This window comes from Falco biarmicus, chromosome 1 (genome assembly GCF_023638135.1).
Source record: "Falco biarmicus isolate bFalBia1 chromosome 1, bFalBia1.pri, whole genome shotgun sequence".
NCBI classification, from domain to species: Eukaryota; Metazoa; Chordata; class Aves; order Falconiformes; family Falconidae; genus Falco; species Falco biarmicus.
Window position 1 is genome coordinate 36,541,392 of NC_079288.1, and position 21,881 is coordinate 36,563,272.

Below are 21,881 nucleotides of genomic sequence, written 5' to 3' on the forward strand. Positions count from 1 at the left end.
CGACCGCTTAGAGACACCCCAGAAGCAGTGGGAGCGGGGAGCAGTGGTAAATGACTATGAACCGTGCCACAAACTGTGTGATTTGGGGTATGGGAGACAGAAAAAAAAGCAGGCAGCAGCTCGGAGGGACCGAGAGGAGGGAGCAGGTAGCCAGGGTGAGGGATGAGCTGCTCCACAGCTGGAGGGGTCGCAAGGCAGCAGGCAACAAGGGAAGGGAAAGCTATGAACGTTTTCAGTTTCTTTAAAGGTTTTCCCAGGATTCCCCGTGGTGAATGTAACAAGGCACAGCCAGTGTGCTGTTAAATTTCAGCAGCAGATGTGTTAAATTGTCCCAATGACAGGATTTCTTCTGCTGACTGGTGCCAAGTGGACCCAATGGTCCTGCATTGTCCACTACTGCAGGCAGCAGCTTCCAGGCTGATTTGTTATATGTAGTAACGCAGAGTTCTCTGCATAACCCCGCAGCGAGGGCTGTAAAGCACGCAGGTATCCTCTGGTTCCTGAGGCCACGTTACCGCTGGGGGAAGGCACAGCACGGCCGTCACACACCGGGCTGAGGCGATGGAGCCCCCCGCGGCACATCAACGCGCGTCCGGCCACGGCAGCAGCGCCGCTCCAGGTAACCGCTCTGCGCAGAAACCGAGGCGGCGCTGCAGGGGGCGCCCTAACAGCGGGAGCGGGGAAAGGCTTGCGGCGCGCCGCCGCCAATGGGAGCGGAGCGTGGCGGCGTCTCCGCCAATAGGAGCGAGGAGGGGCGGGGGCGGGCCGGCGCTCGGGCAGCACCTCCGCCAATGGGAGCGCGGTGCGGGGCAGTGCGCGGAGCGGGGCGCAGAGCCGCAGCCATGCCGGTGGACCTGGGGCTGTGGAGCGGGCCGCTGAGCCTCACCGAGGTAGAGCAGAAGCCGGCGCACCCGCTGCGGGTCAAGTATGGCGCCGTGGAGGTGGATGAACTGGGCAAGGTGCTCACGCCCACGCAGGTGAGCGGGGCCCCCCCGCTCGGGGGTGTGTCGCAGGGCGGCGCGGCAAAATGGCGGGAGGCGGCCGGGCCTCAGGCGCCTTGGCTGGGGCAGCCCCGGGGTGAGCTCGGCGGGGTGCGGGGGCGCGGAGCGGTGCCGCGCCCTGCTGGCCTCCCCCGTGCTCCGTGGGCTCTCACAGGCTGGGTGCGAGCTGGCACGAACGGCCCTGGAGCCGGGTGTGGCTGCCAGCGCTGGCCGCAGGTGGCCTCCCTGTGCGGTGCAGCGGGTGGTGCAGGCACGGGGCTGGCTGCTGCTGACGCTGTTATCCCTCCAGGTCCAGCACCGCCCCACCAGCATTGAGTGGGATGGCTGTGATCCCCAGAAGCTTTACACCCTGGTTCTCACGGACCCGGATGCACCCAGTAGGAAGGATCCAAAGTTCAGGTAATAAGGGCGGGCAACTCCCTGTCTTGCCTGGGGAAAATGGAGCATCCCTCTCAGTCCGAGCAGAGGCTTAGAAGGAGGTCAGGAACATGCTCTGTCTAAGGTGCAGCAGTGTAGCTGTAGCTTGGGATAGAAACGGTGACCTTGCATCTCTCCTTGAGACAGGGACAGCACAGGAGGAAGCAGCTGCTGTTGCCAGGGGTGTTTGGAGGTGTGTTGTAGCTTGGAGAAGCACAGCATCTGCTGCTCGCTCTAATTTGGCAGGTGTCTGATTTCCAATTAGGTTAGTCTGTGCTAGCAGTGGAGTCTGAAACATGGCACCAGCTCACTTTTTCTCAAGTCAGGCTCAGAAGTGTGTGGAATACTCAGGCTTAGGGATCAGGCTCTGAGTTTCCTGGATCCACAAGGTGGGATAACAGAGCTGGTCTTGACAAGCTCTGCACTTTGAATAGGGCAGTACCTGCTCAAGGACTTTTTGGGTTTGTCAAAGCGGTGGTGGCTCTTAGCTTCAGTTACCCTGAAAAGCAGCAGCTGGGAGTAACGAAGGGCCTTAGCTGGGGCTGCGATGCAGTCTGATCGGGTTCTGCCTTCTTTTTTAAGGGAATGGCACCACTTCCTGGTGACCAACATGAAAGGCAATGACGTGGGGAGCGGGACTGTGCTGTCGGATTACGTTGGCTCCGGACCTCCCAAAGGAACAGGTTGGTACCTAGCTGCAGCTGTTCCCGCAGTCTGAGCACAGCGCTGTGTGGATCAAATGCGGTGCACAGGGCCAGGCGGGCAGGCCTGCAGCGAACTGGCTGCCTACTTGGCATGTGCTGCATGGCTGGGCAGAGGGCGTGCTGCGCTGCAGGAGGGCCCTACACAGGACTGCTTGCACTTGCATGCAGCCACAGCCAGCATGAGAACATGTCACCACTGTCCCCTTGCTGTCTGGTAGGCAGGTCTGTGCTGCCTGAAGTTGGTAGGCAGTGCTGTCTGGTGGGGGGGGAGCAGTAGCCTGGACAGGACATGAGCTATTCAAGCCTATCTAGTGCATCTTCTCTCAGCTCCCTTAGCTCCATCATACTTCTGATCCTGAAGAATGCAGGCATGTGTTTCCCTGTGCCCCTGGAGTTGCTTCAGAGCAAACCTTAAACCCGGGAATTGCAGGTGACTGGCACCCATATTGCTGTCTCCTCCCCACAGGGCTGCACCGCTACGTGTGGCTGGTGTACGAGCAGCCAAAGCAGCTGACCTGCAACGAGCCCATCCTCTCTAATCGCTCTGGTGACAAACGAGGGAATTTCAAGGTGGCTTCTTTCCGCAGCAAGTATGGGCTGGGGGTGCCAGTGGCTGGTACTTGCTACCAGGCAGAGTGGGATAACTATGTGCCAAAGCTCTATGAGCAGCTGTCGGGGAAGTAGAGCGAGGAACACGAAGAAGCACCGTGCAGCACCCCTGGAGACCAGGCCGATTGGAGCACATCGCTGTAGTTCTGTTTGATTAGTGAGTTGAACCCAACTGCTCCCGCACTGACCCCTGGAACTGTAACACTGTCGCTGTCCCTGGCCTGAACGCGCTTCCATGTGGCATGATCCAGACCTTGCTGTGCTTCAGCTGACTCCCATAGGTACAGGTGACCGCTAGCTAGATGAGCTTCTGACAAGGTGTCTGGAAGGGCCACCTTCTCCAGGCCCACCTGCTTAAGGGAAGCCAAAGCCTTTGTGAATTAGTGTCACTTCAGAGTGTTTCTGCTGTACTGAAATGGTATTATGTGGCAGTGCTGTGGGTACAGAACCACTTCTGGGTTGGTGCTGGCTGTGTACTCTCCCCTTCCCAGGCGAGGAGATGGCAGTCTAAGGGAAACACCTCCCCACCCCCCCCTTTTTTTTTCCTCCTATTTTTTTATTTTGACCTTTAAGTATTTGGCCAGCGCCTCCACTTCACTGAAGCGAACCACTAAGGCAGTGAAGGTGTAGCTGGTAGGAGGAGGCAGGGCAGCTGGTTGGTAGCACTACTTTCTGTTCTCTGTTGCCACTCAAAGCTGAGAGACCACTTTGTTTTGTTCAAGTCCTGTTGTGACCCGATGTTAACGTGCTGGTTGCTCACAGTGCAATTAAAAAACTTACCAAGGTGGATGGTGTGGTTGTCTTCTTGGGGGACAAGGGGAGTGCTTACAGGAGCAGCTCGCTGTCAGGGTCCTTTCCCCTCCCGCCTGCTGGAAAGAGGCTGGAGCCTCTGACAGGAGTTCCGCCCTCCTGTGCTGCCTGAAACAAGTGCTGATGCTGGAGGAATGCAGCTCAAAGCAGTCATGTCTTTCTAACAACCTTGTACAAACTTAATCCACTGCCCTTGAGGCGCGGCTTTGCCGAACCAAGGTTGTACGGCAAAGGGCAGTGCCATGAAATAGAAATTCAGAGAACATGCTCTTTCCTGGGCTGTTTCTGAAGCCACCATCTCACCATGCAGCAGCAGGGTAATAATATCCCCTGAAAGGTTCCTGTTGCCAACCTTGATGTTTCTTGGTGCTGAAACACAGGGGCAGCCTGTGGACACTGGCCGGCTGTTAACAAGCCCTTCCACCTGCTCTGCCAGCCCCCCGGGCTGAGGGAGCCTGGTGCTTTCAGCCCACGCTGGGCAGGTGGCAGAGGGGCCGGTCCCGGCCTGTCAGGGGGCTCTCCCCAGCGCCACACGATGCAGCTGAACCCCCACTGCAGGGTTCCGCTCCCATGAGAACCACCACCAGCTTTACTGACCTGAAGCTGCTTCCCAGCCAAGCTGCAGGGTCCCAGTTGCTTTCCTGATCCTCCAGCAGCTTGCGGCAAGGTCTGGTGGTGTCTCCTAACTGCTTAAAGCAGAAAATGAACCTTTGGTCCAGTCTGACATCTTTAAAAGAGATGAAGCTGATATAACTACTTCACAGAACTAGAAGCCTTCCCCCTTTCTCAAAGGTCTGCACCCAGGTGGTCTGAGAAACGGGTACTGAAATACTCGGCACGCTGCAGCAAGGCCCTGGAAAAGCCCGAGTGAGGCTGTAACTAAGAAAGGTGGTTGTTTCTGCCCCAAGCAGTTTTTCAACCCAGCCATTAAAATATTTAAACATTAAAACAGGGATTGATGGTTTTTCAGGAAAACATCCCCAGTTACCAAAGAGGGTGGGTGGTGACAGGTTTGAACAGTTGTCCTTCGCGGTGCTCAGCACTGGCTGAGCCCTCCTGCGACTTCTCAGGCTGGAAGTGGGACACAAAAAAGAAAACAACCCACCATTCCATTAGCCTAAAAACCTGCACTGTCAAGAACCGCAGGTTTGAACCAAAGCCCCCGAGGTTCCCGATCTCACCCCTTGGTGTCATCCGCAAGAGATGCGCTGGCAGGAGCGGTGTGTCACCTCCCTGCTCCCACCTTCAGACTGTGCTGGGGAGCCGCTCTTCCCACAATGAGACAGCGAGGCGTTGTGATGAACACTTTTATTTACAAATATAATTAAAAGCTCTGACAGTTATTCATGCTCTTCCTTGGAACCTGAAAAATGTTTTTGTTGTTTTGTTGGTTTTTTTGTTGGGTTTTTTTTGTCTTTTTTTTTTTTTTTTTTAAAGTGCATGCAAAAGAAGTAAAGCCTTTTTTTTTTATCTTTTTATTGTAAGAAAATACACAGTTTGAAAGTGTGAATAATGCAATATTTGTGACCAAGATCATGGGATTGGGGGTGGACTTGGGGGAGGAACGAAAAAAAAAAAAAAGAAAAAAAAAAAGAAAAGAAAAGGGCTGGGGATGATCTAACAGACAGTGTAGACCTCCAAGTACTGAACTGGAGAGTAGGCAGGGTGGCTGGGAGCAGGAGGAAGGGGGAAAGAAGTAAAAAAATTTTTGATCAGAGAAACAGTTAAAATACAATATGAAAATAAGTAAAAGCTCTCCTTAAATTCCTTCTATACACAAAATACATGATTTGACAAAGCCCAATTTGTGCTACTGGGATCCTGTGGGCTCATTTAAGTGTATTCACATTCTCTGCGACAGCAGAAAATGATTATGATACAATCAAGAATATGCCGAGGACTGAGGTCTCATCCCCGCCTCGCCTGGCATGGTTCTTCTAAAAATCACCAGATCTTCGCCCCGCCCCTCCCCACCCCCAAAAAAGTAATAATATGTCACCACTGATATGTACATCACGATTAAGTTTTTTTTCTGTAAAATGTATCAAATTTTTCAATCTTTAATAAAATTTTTATTATTTAATTATTCCTGATGAATAAATACCAAAAAAATAAAAATAAAATAAAATTATGCAGCAGCTAGTTAAGGTAAGGCTGCGGATTTAGTCTCTCTCCCCCTGGGTTTGTATATATCTTTTGATATTTATTTTTTTTGCTTGTACTTTCATTGATTGGTGGTAAAATGAGTGATTGCTCAAAAGCAACATACATCCACTTTTTTTTTTTTTTTCCATTAAAATTGTCTCCAAAGTTTTCACTGAAACATTTTTAATCATTGCACAGAGACATCAATACTGTGACATACTATGGAAAAGACTGCCAGGAGCTGTCCTGCACCGGGACTTGACACAGGGGGAAAGGGGACCCCTGATGGAGTAAGAATATACAGGCACTAGTCCGACACGATGTCAGTAAGAGAGACAGAAAGAGAGAGAGCACGCCCGTTAACATGGGGAATGTTGGTTTTGCAAGTTTTATCATTGTTTTGTTTGCTTTTTGTTTTTAAATGGCAAAGAAATTTAATCTCATCTATAGTCCTCCTTGGGATATTCTAATGTGACCAAATTCCCAAAGCCCATTCGCAAGCTCTCCATGTCAAACGTTTCAATCTCTCGCTCCTGCCTTTCCAACAAAAACTTTATCCTCTCGCTGCGTTCCTTCTGGAGGGCGGCTAGCTCCTCTTCAATCTGAAAGAAGCACAGTCAGCAGCCCCTTAGCAGAGCACAACAGCCCCCAACAGGCTGCACCAACCCCGTGTCCGAGGTGAGATCAACACACGTAGCCAGGTGCCCCCAGCAGCCCACCCAAAACGTACCTTTTGTTCCAGATGTGCCCTGCGCAGCGACACCCGTTGCTCCAGCTTCTGGAGTTCTCTTTCATGCTGTGCTTCTGTCTGCATCTTTATTTTGCTCTGGTATGCGTTGAGCAGCTCCATCTCCTGCTGGAGTTGCAGTCTCAGGGCTTGGCATTCCGCTTCTTGGGCCTCATCCAGCCGTAGCTGTAAGATCAGAGTAAAACAACAGTCAAACCTCCACCGGTAATCTGCTCCGACACGAGACACACTGCTCCTCCCCCTCCAAGCCGGGGAGCCTCTGCTGGTGGTGGCAGAATGAGAAAGCAGGAAGGGCTCCACAAACAGCTGCCTCCCCACTCACACAGAGGCAGGAGTTGCCCACAAGATCCAGTTCTAAAACCCTAGCATGCGAGGGGCAGCAGGGGAAGGACGCGCGTTCTGGGGGATACCTGTTACAAGAGGGAAGGTGCTGCCTGATGCATTATTTAAAACAGTTGTTACAAACACAACCGCATCGCTAACCATCCAGTGGCTATGATAAGAAGAACGCAGCGTGCTACGAAGACTGATGGCCTGGCTGTCCCCCGCCTGCGCACACCTCGGTCAGAGCCCCCCTGAACAGGGACAGGTGCCGCCGGACGCCGCACCTACCGCTTGTGAGGCCATCATCTCGTTGATGCTCTGCTCATACTGCTCTGCCAGGATGGCGAGCTTCCTCGTCTGCTCATCCTTCAGACTCTTCAAAATTGTCTTGTGCTCACTCTTTGGAGTTACTTCCAGCTGGTGATTCTTCAGTGCTTTGTACTGCTTAGTTTGTACTTTGCATGTGTCCTGGAACTGCTTTTTGATCTGCATTTCCATAGCCTGCCAAGGAAGGAACGATGTGAAGAGCACGAAGAGCTTTGGGAATGGAGAGGTTAAAGTACATCCAAATAGGTGGGTTGGTGGGAGACAACCACAGCTCCCCTGTACTCTGCGCTGCCTCCTGCCCCTGCACCCAGGTGAGTGGGACACGCTTTGCGCACGCAGCGATCTAACAAGCAGCATCAGCTCAGGTCCTGCTTCAGCAGTGACCATGGGCCTGGGCCAGGAACAGGATCCACTAAGCCCTCCCCAGCCCAGGGCACGTCCACCTTTCCCCGCTGCTTCCTACAGGTCGCCCAGCCCATCACCCTGCCGCTTGCCTCCCCAGAAGCGTTTGCTTTTTCAGGGCCTCCCAGGTTGTTACCTCAGCGAAGCCTCACCAAGCTGCCTTCCCCGCAACCGCGTGCTACACAGAGACTGCGGATCTGAGAACTAGCAAGTGTGTGAAAGTGAATAAAAGCAATGTACCTTTTTGGATGTTCAGAGGAGGAACAGAAATCTCCCACAGCAATTAGCTCGGAGGTTTCTAATCAACCCGCAGCCAGCTTAGGACAGAGCGTAATGCTCAGCACACCCACGTTCCCTCTCTCTTGACTTTGAAAGCGAGGAAGCACCACCCAACCCCCTTCCATGCTGAGGTTTATAGGCTGATACCAGCAAGGGCCTGAAGCAAGCACAGCTCATCAGAAGCAAGTTCTGTAACACTTTGCTAAGGACTAGCCTGTTTTTACCCAGCAGCCTCAACGAGCACAGCACTTAAAAAATCCTCCCTGAGCTCTCTGCTGGAACAGCCTGCAACTTTCTTCTACCAGAGCAGCCCTGCGCAAAGGAAAGGGATGCAAGGGAGAGCACACAGTGCTGGTGGAGAACGGTGGCTCTGCAGCGTGGATGCTGCACGGAGGAGGCAGCAAGCACACAGAGCAGCCTGCCCAGCAGGGCAGAGGTTGGAAGGAGGAGGAAAGCTTCCAGCACCTTCAGGTTCTTTGGTTGCTGCCGGAGCTCCATGAAATGCTTCCTGTGCAGCTCCCGCTCTCGCCGCTTGTTATATTCCAGCTGGTTCTCAAGCTCAGTCTGGTGCTGCAGCCGGATCAGGTCCATTCGCAGCTTCTGCAGTGTGTGCAGCTGCCTGTACTCCAGCTCGCGCGTCGACTCGTCGTGCCGGATCAGCATGGCATGCTCCATTTCCTTCTGGGTCCGCTTCTTGTTTAACTCCTGCACAAGAGGACAGCAGAGCACAAGACAAAAGCTGAGGAGTGATTCTCTGCCCTGAGATGCAGTGGTTCAGTTTGTGAGGTGGGGTGTCTTTGTCGCTCATCTAGACAACATCGAGGGCTTCCATGTGCCACAAGGAAACAAAACCCCAGCAGCAGGATGGGAACGCTAATTGAGCGGCCACCTAGGATCCATCCCCCTGTAACCTGCTCCTCTGGTAGCTCCTGGATCACCCAGGGAGTCTCCAGCAGGCGGCACTGGGACCACACGCAAGCCCTGTCTGACGGCTGAGGATCACAGTTGTTTTCAGTAAGTACATGCCGGGGTGCAGAGAGCTGGCAGCGTCTGGGCTGGGGTAACCGACAGAACTGGGGCTCTTATTTGTCTATTTTAATTACGCTGCACCCCTGCTAGTCACTGGGAGATGAGGCTTCTCTCGTATCACCTATAGCAGATTGGCCAAAGCAGAGGTGAACAGCTCCAACACATCGGGTAAGAAAAAGAATTTCATCTACTGCTGTGTAGAGGTGTTTTTTGGCCCTAGGTGCAGCGTGTTTTCCAAAACAAGGATACAGCCTGAGCCTCACACAATTTTGCAATGTGCACATAAGAGTTTCTGCACATGGTGCCCTGCAGTCTAGGAAAACCTTCACTGAGCTACAAGCCAAGGAAGAGGAAGATACCAGATTCTATCCCTGATCGCTGCTAATACTTCTGTCTCAAGGTATCGGCAACAACCTGTGGAGCATGGAGCTGAATCCAGCTCAGTCGAGCAGTAATTACAGCTGTACCCCTGGCTGATATTTGGTGACCTTCACAGATGGTCTGCTAGTACATCTCAGTTTCAGCTCTCCGGTTTACAAACTCACGGCTGTGCTTCATGCTAGACTAAGACAGGCACAGCAGGGGCTGCCTTGCAATACACACACCGCCCAGCACAGGGAGGGCTCAGCCTAATGAGTTTCTGCAGTAGAAGAAAAAAAATAATAAATCTAATTATTCCAAGTTGCTGTTGCACGTTGTAATTCTCAACATCAGCACCTGCAAACAGGCACTTCAACCCCTTAGGCTGTTACAGCTGTGACAGCTTTAAGCTAGGATGGGGAACAGAACAGGGCCAGGTCTTGTCTTTGCATTCTTGGCCCTAAGGATGTTGCAGATGTTTACATTTAACCAAAACTTGCACCTGGACAACCAAGATCAAAATCTTAAATCTCCTGGTGTGCTGAAATCACCTCCCCCTTGTGCAAAGGCGGGTAGTGCACTGAACAGCCAGCACATCAGCTCTGAGTGGTGGTACTTGTGCCTGCCTTCATCTTAGGCCAGGACAGCCAGGCTCTCTCGTGCCCATTCCATGCCCCATTTCAGTTCACACAGTATGAACAAACAGAGGTGCTCCACTTCTCCCCATTGCTTTCTCACTTGTACAAAAAGAACTTCTGTGGTTACTTCAAATACCAAGAAAAAACCCCATTTTGAACTTGTTATTTACCTCAAGTGTCTGATCCAGTGAATTTGAACTAGTTAATAGGGATATTATTTTCAGGAAATAAACACTTAGATAATTCTGAAAATTAGGTCTCTTAAATGCAGCAGCTCAAAGGAGTGTTTCCTGGTTAAAATACCATGATAGGCAACTGAATTCTGTTCTCATCCCTGCCACAGAGCTTATATGCTGTGATAATGGTGCCCAAATCTGATTTTTCAGTCATTCATTTTCAGGGTGTCTGAGTTGACATGTCTGGATGTGATTTGCAAACCAGCTGAGCAGTCCCAGGCACATCTGAAGTCAAGGGCAGCAAAGCTCTGAACAGGTAAGGATATAGGGCAATGTTAAGTATGCCAGAAAATTTGATGGTAGCAGACCAAGTACATGATTATTAGAAATTTTTGACCGCTCGCTCTCAGCCTTTACACTAAAATACCATTTCATCTGATAGTCTTTATCCAAAAACAACATTAATAAAGAATTCAGATACTATAGTGATGCCCACAGGAAAATCTACAAGTAATAACTCTTTCTCCAAAGTGGTATTTGACTACAGGCAGCCTGCAAGGCAAAGGTTAATAAACTAATGAGGAAAAACAAGATGCTGAATAGCTTCTCCTTAACAAACTATTGCCCATTCTGTGCACAAATTTGTGTGGAGCCCAGTGGAAAAGCAATATCTGATTATTTGAAGATAACCAGAATGCAGACACATGAGAGGACTGAATTTTTGGTATTTTTTACATTTGTAGCATTTCATTCTGCAGTCTTAATCTTGTTCTTTTAGGGTTATCACTGGTTTAATACACATATTTCAACTGTGTAAGTTTTCTTTAGCCAACAAGTAGAACCCCTCATGCGATGCCCTTTCAGCCATCCTACTTGCCCATGGAACTCATCATGGACAAACTGCCCTGTGCTGTGAAAGAAGCCCAGCAAGATCCCCCAAAAATCTCATGCCCAGGAGCTCAGGTGAAGCACCTGATCCAGAGTGAGTGGCCCACATAATGTTTCTCTCTGCAAGTCAATGATGCCACCCCTCCTCAGTTAATAAAAGCAGCAACATCCTTGTGGAAAACTATTTTCCAAACTATGTTTCCTATGTTTTTCTCAGTCCTGTTTAGCAACTGGGAACATGAAGATCTAGCACCAGTCAGCAAACTATTTGACGGACACGAAGCTAAAACAATTAAAGAAATGCTTGCGAAAGGAAGCGAAGAGTGCCATACTTCCCGAATGTTCTGCTGCTCCATCTCGTGCCTCTTGATCATCGTTTTTCTCTTGAAGAAACGGCAGTTTTTGTCATAGTAGAGTCTCTGCTGGCTGAGAAGATGGGCCTCCTCTTCAGCCTGTGTGTGCTGCAGGTTCTCTTTGTGTTTGGATATTCTTTCTTGCTTCTCTTTCTTCGGCGTGCTGTGGTCCTCATTCATTTCCTGTGTGCATACAGCGTCAAAACAAGACTTCCCTTAGGACCACAGTGACACAGGATTTGGAGGACCTTCAGCTACTGGCTACTCCTCTGCCACTCAGTTCATTGAAGGACACCAAAATCCTGACTACACCACCAGGTACCAGCAGAACCAGACTTATCACCTGGCCATGCCCAGCCCTACCGTCTTCCAGAGTGCTATTATGACCCACCAAGAGGAGGAGGAAAAAGTGGCCATTGAACACAAACATCTCAGGGGCTAAACAGTGCAGCAATGAAAAGTCAGTAACACACCATTGCAGGGGAGGCTCCAGCTGTCCAGGAAAGAGACTGGGTCAAACTCCTCAGCTCCCTTCCCAGCTCTGTACCCAGGTTCACGGGAGTCCAGCTCAGGCTTAGGTTTTATTTCAACAGGACTCATGCTCAATTCTCTCTCCAATCAGATGCCCAGCAGGGCTCATCGCTGTTCATTTTCTCACCTCTACATTCTTAACAGCAAGCTATTTTTGCAATGCGGTGGGGATGCTGTACTTGAGTAATGCAGTTTGGGATAGACAACCTAAGTTACTACTTCTTCTAATTCATGTAAGAAGCGATCAACAGGGCTTTTCGTCAACTGACATCTAAATGGCTGCTCTGATAACTCTCAGCTTAAGCAAAAACACCCCCCAAAAAACACCCACAGATGAGGAAAAACGGGAAGAAGAATTCTCTGTGAAGTCCCATTTTCCCTCATCACCCTTGGTTTCAAAGATTCTGCTCTACAGCAAATTGCGAAGGTACCTCTAGCACCCTTACAGATTATGCTAGAAATGCTGCCAGATGCTCCCAGATCTTGAAAGTTTACTTGCTGAGAATCTAAATTTGCTTCCAAGCATGACAGTATCCCTTAAACCCCTGGGCTGGCCCAGGTTTATCAAAACGAAAGTCTAGTTCGTGTTCATTCCACACCCCTTCAGCCCTGAAAATGATGGTTTCTTGCCTCTTTAATCTTTTCCTTGCAAAGCTTGTATTGTTTCTTCTGACTTTCTAAAAAGGTCGCCAGGTCTTTCTTTTGCTGAGCCAAAATCTGTTGCTGGAATTTCTTTTCATCTGCTGCAGCTGCCTTTGCCTGCATGGCACAGAGAAAAAAAAGAAGAAAAAAAAAAAAAGAAAAAAAGAAAAAAGCAACAAAGGGTGAGGGAGCAGGTACTGAATCCAGCACAAATCAGTCTTCTGTTGTGCGTTTTTTGGTCTGTCATTCTCCCATCACTGTGCTAGACAAAGCCACGAGTAAAACCCCATAATGCCCACATACATTGAAGACTTTCCTCATGCTTCTTACCTCCGCACCAAAACCACTCCGGAGGGTAAAACCCCACTAATTCACCATACAAATTAACATGTTGATTTTTAAACAGACTGAGACAAAGCAGCAAGCTTAGTCATTCCCTCAGCCATCAGGCAGAAGCTCCCTCCAAGGTCCCCACAGGGTCTGTCTGTCTCTCTTAGCCAGCTGTCCCCAGGTGCAGTATTGGTCAATGCCAATGGAGTGCCCGTTATCCAGAAGGTTGACTTGTAGCTGTGAAGCTATTTCACAAAATTGGCCAGGGCAGCTCCGGATAGCAACCATGGAGCGCACTTAACACAGGTTTTAAGCCACGTTTTCACAGCTTCTCTTAGAGATCTGGTACTCACCTTTCCACAGGTACAGCTGTGGAACCTGTAACTCTACTCACCTCTTTCTCCATCACAGCCACTTGCTTCTTGGCCAGCTTCTCCAGCTCAATGGACGAGTTGTTGGCATGCGTCTCCACCTCCTTCTGCAGCTTGAGGCGGTGCTCGTCCATCTCGGCCTTCAACTTGTTTTCCAGGGCGATCAGCTGCTTCTGGTGCTGGCGCCGCATCCGCTTATATCCTGACATCTGTTCCCGCAACTCGTTCTCCTGCTCATGCTCATGGATCTGTCTTGTAACCTGATGTCAGGAAAAGGGGAATTGCTACATGGCCTTCTTCACAAACAAGCTGTCATCATATTAGCTGCTTACCTGTAAACTAGACCCTGTTTTGCTGTACTCTTAGAAATCAACTTTCAGAGAATGCTGTTCCAGGTTTCAGCTGGTGCTGCTGTTTAATGTCACAAACAGGGCCATAAAGTTTTTCTCTCCTGATTTTCACCTACCCTGTCTTTTCCTGAGAACTTTATGTGCATTTTCAGTAACACAGCAGAAAATGCCATGTTACAAATAAAGGAAACAGCAGGTTACTAATCACTCCAGGAAACACTAGAGGAGGTCTGGAAACAAAGGTGGCTGCTGGACAACCTTCTCCAGACACAGAATTCAAATGCTGAGGGTGACATGGACTTACAAGATGGCATCCATCTTGAGAACAGCCCCCAACCCACCCCATTCTTCCCCTCCTCCTCAAGTCACCATGATTCCAGTTCAGTCCCTCAATACCTATTTCCTGCAACGAGTAGCCTCCTTCAACATTTCTTCTTAACATTCAAGAGGATGGCAGACTGAGCTCATTCCCTAACAGCACCGAAAGTTTTCTAACAAGGGAACACTGTTCTGGAACAGTGTGCTCTTAACGAGATTGATCAGATGGTCTAAGCAGATTTTAAACCCTGCGCAGCTGAAACAAACTCACAAGTTCCACATTCATTTCCATGCCCGAGAGTATCTATGTGAAAGGAAGAAAAAACCCCAGTAAGTTGTGCCAAAAATTTCAGAAGAAAATGTGAATGGTAATGCTTCCATTTCAAAAGAAGAAAAGTGTCCAAGACTGATTTTTTTATTTATGTTTTTTTTAATACAGTCCCAGGAACTTCACATAAAAAGATCAGCAGATCTTTGTATTATGCCAGTCCTGGGAGCCAAAAGCTGGAACTGGAGTATAGGTGTAGAGCTGCAGTCCCTGATTCTGTATGAGGGGACCTCTTCTTTCACGCTTAACAAGTAGGAAGCAAAGAGCTCAGCCCTTTGAAGGTGATTGTTGAAGCTTTACGAACCAACAGTCCCTCCTGCAGTATGCAAGAGCCCAGTCTTCCTGATTAGTTTCTCCGCAGCAGCCAAGAGAAAGAACCGGCACCTACTACAGTACTGCTGTCATTTCAAGGCTGTTTTTCAGAGATCTTCCAAGTAAGTTCAGACGTAGGATGGGATGCACCTAGACCTGAGAAGGTTCAGGTTCAACAGAAGAAGAGCAGCTGCTTTACCGAGCAGCAAACCCAGCCCACTTGCTGGCAGCCCTGTGCTTCAGGACTAGTAGCTGATAGGAAGCAGCAATCAAGTCAGAGCTCCCAAATCAACAAGCAAGTTTAATACCAAACTGATGTGTCACCCAAGGCAGACAGCATGCTGCCACCTGTCTCAGCTCAAATGACTACCAACACTTGGAAGGAGTGTGAACAGGAGGTTGGGAATAGCCTTCCAAAGCCTTCCCCTTGAAATAGATTAGCAACAATTTACAGTAAATAGTTATCAACCAAGAAAATTCTAGCCAGAGTCCCAGAACAGAAACAAAACATGAAAGGATGAATCTACTGCCTCTGTCTTTCCCCCATCCCTTCCAAAGACAACCCCAGAGAGAAAAGGAAACCAGATGACAAAGAAAAAAGAACTAGCCTGACTACAGCACTGTCAGACTCCATTACCAGGAAGCGATGATGGTGGGTTACCACATTAGTGTAGTCAAACATCAGCTACAAAGTAAGTGAGGATGGATACATAAATCACATCCTCCTTGTACAAGGAATTTTGGGATGTTATTTTGAAGTTGACTGGATAAAATATATACTTACACCTCAGCAACGGGTGTAACATAGCAGCCTTCAAATGCTCGAGACTAGGTAACTGAACAGATCTGAGCCAGACACCAGGAATATGTGAGACTGTAGAAATGACTACAGAAACATGAACACAGTATTAGCCCTGCATATCGCTATAGTTCAAAAGCTTTTTTTTTTTTTTTTTCCCCAAATGTAACAAATGACATCCATGCTTTGCAGAAGTTGGTAAGCATTTGTGGGAACATTTCAGTCAATTTCAGCAAGAATAAGATCTCTGACAGAAGCTTCCAGGTAACGAAAGCTCCTCTGAGAAGTCTTCCAGGTTAATTTTAAGAGACAGATGTCAGGTAAGACAAGGCAAACCCCCAACATTTCACATATGCCATTTACTATGTTATATGACATACGACTTGGAGAAACAGGCTTGGTCAGGGACTTGTGGAGAAACGGAGATACGTTAACTACCACGCAGCAGGACAAGATCTTCCTGGATGTGCTGTTCTTGGGGCCTGGCCCTTTTGTGAGCAGCAGGACATTATGCACCCGCCGCTCCAAGAAGGTGGCAGAACAAAGCAAACAGCAAGAACATAAGAAAAAATGGATCCAAGAATTTGCTAGCAACTTGACCAGTCTCCCCTTTGGTCTCATCTCTAATGAGATTTAGAATGTGTACTTATTTACAGCAAAAAACATAAAAGTTTAATCTTTTTTTTTTTTGCTGCTCCTGTGCACTCCATTTCCAGTTTTGCTCAGCTTGCCTCTATCATGACAAGAATTTCATTTTTGAAAGATTTCACATTAGGTCTGAGATATTTATCTCCAACAACAGGATGCAATTACTAATTGTAACACTGGCTGATAAAGCCTTCCGGTCACAGCAGAAGACAAGACATTAAGAAGTCAGAGGAAAGCAAAAGAAGCATTTCATTCCTTAAGATAAGAGAGAAAGAACAGGAGACTTGGTGGACATCTCATAGATTTAATGCCTGCATTCAGCATGCTCGTGCTAAAGATCTAATTTGTCACCATAATGTCTAATAAAGATGAACACTCTTCAGAACTCCATCTTCGAAGACAAGGTGTCCAAATGGTGACCTCAGGGCATGGATGAAATTGGAAGAAATTAACGTTAGTCACTGAATATGACCATTCAGTACCAGAGAAGTACTTCAGATTAAGCATGTCAACACACGAATGAATAAAGGATTATGGTTTTAAAGATTAAGCCCCTAATGAATGAACAGCTTGAACAATCATTTTAAAAAGAAAATCTGGAGAAGTTCCAGTAATCACCTTTCTGGTGTTCTTAGACAAAGGCACTTGGAACTTCACAAAGTATTTCACAATCATAATCCCCATAGATTATGATAGGAAAGAAAGATGACAACTGAATTGGTCATTGCAAAATTTGTTCTCCACATAACCAGACAACATCAGGATCCTTTAAAGCAGAAAACTGCAGTTTCCTGAAGCTCTATCTGCAGCATGCAATAATCAATCAGGTCATCAGCAGAACCAAAACCCCTGCATAAACCAGAATAGCTTTTATTAAGGTATGAAGTTTGTCAGTTTCTCTGTATCTTTGGCACATACAGAACTGAGAAGAGAGATGTCTTTTCCAACCTGCTCCCACAAGCAGTTTTCTTGCCATAAAATCAAAACTTTTCTTCTTTCAGCCCTCCAAGATTTTTGCTTTATGTAAGGAAGCTGGGCTCGCAACTTCTCCTTCAAACTAGCAACTCTTTAAAGTTGCTTTCTCTACACTGTTTAACCAAGATATTGAACACTCTCCTAAAAGACAGTTTTGATAACCTCTTGATAGCCAAATGAAATACTGAGCTCGTCTTTGCTGCATGAAGCAGAGGACCAAGCAAGACACTGCCAGAAGCCCCTTACAGCAAGAGAAGAACTTCGAGATGAGAAAGAATAAGGTCAATACTTTTAGAGCAAAGACCTATAAAGGCAGCAGCCAGATGAGTCCACTAGGAGAAACTCAACCATCTGGAATAAAATGTCATTGCTTCAGCAGAACAGGGTGCAAGGGTACAGCCATCATGTAAACATACCTAGTATGGAGTCAGACTGCCCCAGTATCATTTTCATGGCCAAAGAAGCCTGCTCACACATACCTAGACATTTGGCTTTGCAGACCCTGGATGAGATCACATAATTTGTTTGCTGGCATTTGGATTTCAAAGAGAATGCCAAGGCCTTCGATAGAGTCCACACCGTCTGATCTTTCTATGAAATTTTAACTATTAGATCATTTAATTTGAAAACTGTAACAGCAGCTATCGAGGAAAGGCATGAGGTGGTAGGGAGTTAAGGAGTCAAGCATGAAAGACAACCAGAAATGCAGATCAATACATCTCTGCACATATTTAAATAACACCTTTCACTTGAAAATGTTGATAGCTGTAATCTTAGCAACATGCAGATCCTCTGCCCTTCTTTTTAAATAACAGCTTTCTGAGCCTGAAAGCTTAGATTTCTAGTTGTAACTTTTAATTTATGCATCACTGATAGTCTGCAAAATAGCATGGAGATGTAGTAGGTACCCAATCTCCATTTCAGATAGTAATTTTCACTGCAACAGCAGAAATGTGCAGCATATTTCCCACCACTGTTCCAACTGAGTGATGGTTACTGTTGCCACAAGTGTCATTAACAAGAAAAAAAAGAAAAAAAAACCCCACCCAACAGACAGTGGTGGTGATCTACACAATGACCAAAGAGAAAGGTGGTCCAGGAAAGAGTGACTGTTAAAATTGTTGCTTGAATTATGACCAAAGGTAAGCTCCTTCAGCTCTCTTAACTCCATTTGCTCATTTTTTTTTCATATTTTTTTTTAACCTGAGCAGTATCAAAGCATCACTGAAAGACTAGAAACTTATATTGACAGCTTCTTTCTTGTGGATAGCTCATTTCACTATTTGGAAGTCTGTCCAGTTCCCTTCTTATTCACATGATGCTTTTGGAGAGCAAGAGGGCCAGAGAATCACACTTAAAACCACTGAGACATCTGGAGTATAGAGCTGTCTAATGTAGTTCTCCTGTGACCCCTGCACTCACTGAAACTACTTCAGCTTGTTTTTGGAAAGAGATCCAACTTCCAAGTTAAGAGCATCCTTTTAGAAATGCCTATCTTTCTTGCATCTGCAATATCCCGATTTAAGGGTGAATAACAAGGACTTGAGGGCCCAGGATGCTGGACTCCACCAGCAGAACAGCTGTGAAGCAACATGCATAGCCCCCTGCACCCAGACTCTGTGCTTTCCTCTACAGGACCGCCCTGCTCTTGTGTTGGGGGATAATGTTTCACAAATCCCACAAGCGTAAGTTTCTACACCCAAATACCATCCCCTATTATTGAATTTGGGGTCAGAACTCCCATTGCCTGATTCTCTGCAATACAGGCCACCTGATGCTCTCAACCCCATAACCGTTCCGTGCCCAGGAAGCGGTACCCAGCTGCTGAGAAACCAACTGATGGTCAGCAGCAACTATGTAGGGAACCATCAAAGCATGCCGGTTTGCTTAGTTTTTAACAGTGGGGTCTCAAGCACCCATTCACACAGGATTCATTTTATTCAAGATGCTGTTGAAAGCATAAATTAACACAGACAGATGAATAAAGTCTGAATTTCTGGTTTCACACTATAAATTCCAGACATTTTTAGGTCATTCTCCCCACATCAGCTGCACGGCTTGTTCTCCCCACAGATATTTAAGCAGGAGACAAGGAGGCAGGCATGAGAGAAGTTTTCCCTTGGCCAGAAGAGCAGCAGCATTCAGCACCACTACCCACTGACATCATCCAGCCACCGAGCGGTGATCGAATGCATAGTGATAAAAAAAAGTGTGCTGACAGCCACGCCGGCACTTCAAACCCAAGCACGTACACTGGCATTCTTCATGTTCTGTGCAATAGGTTTCAGCTTAGTTTTTTGGGTTTTGTTTTTTGGGTTTTTTTCCTAGATTTTCATTTCAGAACATGAAGAGGTGAGAATGAAAGATTATTAAAGGGAAAAGTCCATCACAAGGTTAACTGAAATGAAAGAAAATATTTCTGTTGTAAACACTGGGAAGCTTCTCCCCCACCACATAACCTCAGAACCTAAGGACACAGTACCATCCACTGTAGTACCAAGGTGGTGCTTTGGGAACCTCCCTTTATACTGGGAAGGGATATGTGTGCCTATGATGGGGATGACAAAGCTTTTGCATGACACATACTACCATGTGCTTTTCCAAAGACCTGCTGGCTTACACTGTGAGCTAATGGGTGGGACTTCCCTCTCCCCTAAAAGATACTGTGCTGTGCATGTATGGCTCACCTTAGGTGTGCACCCTAAACCCTCCCAGCATGAGCCCAGACATGCTCCGTATCAGAGTATGTTCCACAGAAAACAAAAAAAAGAAAAAAATTCTTTAAAAAGGCAATCATCTTCCCCACCCAGTATTAATTCTATCTTTATCATCATTTGGTCACAGAAGCAGAGAGATTTAGCAAATCCAAGTGACTAAAGGATTAAGACAGACACAGTCCCAGCCCCACAGGAGGCTGCTGTGGGATTTAGGAGTGACCTTGGGAAATTAGCTGTCTTCCCCAGAGCTCAGAGGTCTGGGAAGGCCTCATGGTTCATACCTTCAAACCAACATCTTCCATAAGCTCCCAAGGGGGCCTTGCTATGCAATACCTTCAAACCACCCAAGCAGCCCAGGGATGACATATTCAAGGCAGATCGGAGTTACTGACTCTGGTACTGAAGGCAGGACAGAAAGTGCAGCAGCTTTCCACAAGGAGTAAAAGAATATGAATATATTCAACACACATATCTATTTATCAATCAAAGTGTATATACGTTTCAAGTATGGTACTTGAGTCATTCACCATTTCTTCCTTCCAGCCAGCCTAACTGGATCCTACTTTTATCTGCTCAGTGCAGGCAATAGTGCTGGCACTGTACTGGGTGCATGCGCACACACACATGCACACAAAAGAGAAAAATACAGAAGGCAGAGGGTCTCCAGGAGACCACAGATCCTGCCTGTGTCAGGTGTGCTGCGTGAAGTCCTCTAATGCACATATTTCTAGGTCACTTAGATTGGGGCAGAGGAGGGAGGGAAGGGGGAGCAGGGGACACTGGCCTGAGGAATGCTCAGGGCATGCATGACTCCCCAGAAGTATACCTGCAAAAGATGGAACTCAGATGCTCCCCTTAAATGCCAGCCCACGAAGCATCCAGCTAGGATTCTGGATGCCACAGTATCATTTTAGATTTTAGCAGCAGCCACCACAGAAAATTTCTGGTTACTAGCACTGCTGCTTTTCCCCTCCACTCACAACCTTTAGCTGTGGTCACACATCCCCCCCCACCCCCCACCCCCCGTCTTGTGCATGTAGAAATGGGAAGCAATTTGGGGGAATCAAGAAATGGTGGTATAGAAGGAAAAACCCCACCATTCAAGCAAGGTAAAACAAGAAGGGGAGGGCTTGCTGGTGTAATTTCGGGGTTGGTCTAGGATGATGTCATAGCACTGAGCAAGTGCCATGGCCAAACAGTGGGTACTTTCTAACGCTCCCTGTCCATCTGACCTCTAATACCATTGGGCTGAAATACTTAAGATTACATTTCTTTTAGCTTTAAAAGGCCATTTTCACTCCTTTCTGTCAAAAATGTTGCTACTGACTGCAGCCCGTGCGGATGCGAGGTGGGGGAGGTGGCACGACAACTAACTCTTCCGGCACACACCCCTTTCCCTACTACAAAGGCATCCACAGCAATCACATTTGCAATAGTACAAATCTTGATGGATTCATCCCATCCCCCTCCTCTTTGTAAGCCCACAGCCCGCTGTAAGCCCTCTCCGTTATCGCAACCCAGCAATCCTTCCTAGGGATCAAGCTGAAAAATGCAGTCACGGTACAGTTGCTTGAAATAAATGAATGAATGAAAAAACAGCCAGCAGCTCAGCCAGGAAGCAGCAATCTTATTGTTTCAAAACCCATCTGCATCTCCATAGCATTTAAGCATATTTCACACGAGGACATATACCCACTTTATGCACATGCAAATAAACATATCAACAAAAGAGAAAGGTGGAAAAAGGAGGGGGGGGGGGGGGAGAAAGGAATCTGAGATGATATTAACTTCACCCAGGAAGGTGGCTTATCTCCCATACACTGGAAATACACAGAGAAATTAAATATATTCTACATTTTACATCTCACACACACAGAGCTAAAATATCTTTCAGTGCAATATCTAGTTGCTATGCCAACAACAACAGCAAAAAATAATTAGGAAAGGAAAAAAAATAAATCCTGACCCCTTTGCAGAGGGAGAGGGGATGAGAGGAGGTGGGGTGGGGTGGGGTGGCTGCTTACCAAAGATGCTGATTTGATTGTGGCAAAGCGCTCTCGGTTCCGGTAGTGGAGGGCCTGATTCTGCACTGACTGGGTAGGCCGCACCTCAGGCCTGCGATCCCTGTGGCCCACCTCATCCCTTATAAATACATGATCCTGCAGAAATGGATAAAAACAAGGAGAAAGTCCGGCTGTGCTCTTCCCGCGGCGGCTGCCTCTCTCTCACCCCTCTGTCTGCACAAGCGCCGCTGTTTGAGAGGCATAGTTCAGCTCTCTGCTAGCCCCGGCAGCTCCCACGGTACAAAATGAATAAGCAACACATTGCAGGCTTGGGTTCGGTGTGTCAG

At 47.8% G+C, this 21,881-nt stretch overlaps 2 protein-coding genes across 4 annotated transcripts in view; one reads left to right on the top strand and one right to left on the bottom strand.

Annotated features, from left to right (window-relative positions):
• Window positions 1-798: 798 nt before the first annotated feature.
• Window positions 799-3,518, top strand: PEBP1 (phosphatidylethanolamine binding protein 1). The gene is made up of 4 exons (XM_056350070.1): window positions 799-977; window positions 1,291-1,400; window positions 2,001-2,101; window positions 2,589-3,518. The coding sequence occupies exons 1-4, from the start codon at window positions 843-845 to the stop codon at window positions 2,804-2,806; spliced, it is 564 nt and encodes a 187-aa protein (XP_056206045.1). The 5' UTR covers window positions 799-842; the 3' UTR covers window positions 2,807-3,518.
• Window positions 3,519-5,763: 2,245 nt separating this feature from the next.
• The window catches only part of TAOK3 (TAO kinase 3), a 92,985-nt gene continuing 76,867 nt past the window's right edge, over window positions 5,764-21,881 (bottom strand). For all 3 annotated transcript variants that reach the window (XM_056350037.1, XM_056350029.1, XM_056350046.1), the window contains 8 exons: window positions 21,556-21,690; window positions 13,108-13,344; window positions 12,372-12,500; window positions 11,190-11,393; window positions 8,232-8,471; window positions 7,047-7,259; window positions 6,417-6,599; window positions 5,764-6,288 (listed from right to left, as the gene is read on the bottom strand). In XM_056350037.1, coding sequence (XP_056206012.1) covers window positions 6,127-6,288; window positions 6,417-6,599; window positions 7,047-7,259; window positions 8,232-8,471; window positions 11,190-11,393; window positions 12,372-12,500; window positions 13,108-13,344; window positions 21,556-21,690 — 1,503 coding nt within the window. In that variant the 3' untranslated portion in view covers window positions 5,764-6,126. The remainder of the gene's footprint in view (window positions 6,289-6,416; window positions 6,600-7,046; window positions 7,260-8,231; window positions 8,472-11,189; window positions 11,394-12,371; window positions 12,501-13,107; window positions 13,345-21,555; window positions 21,691-21,881) is intronic.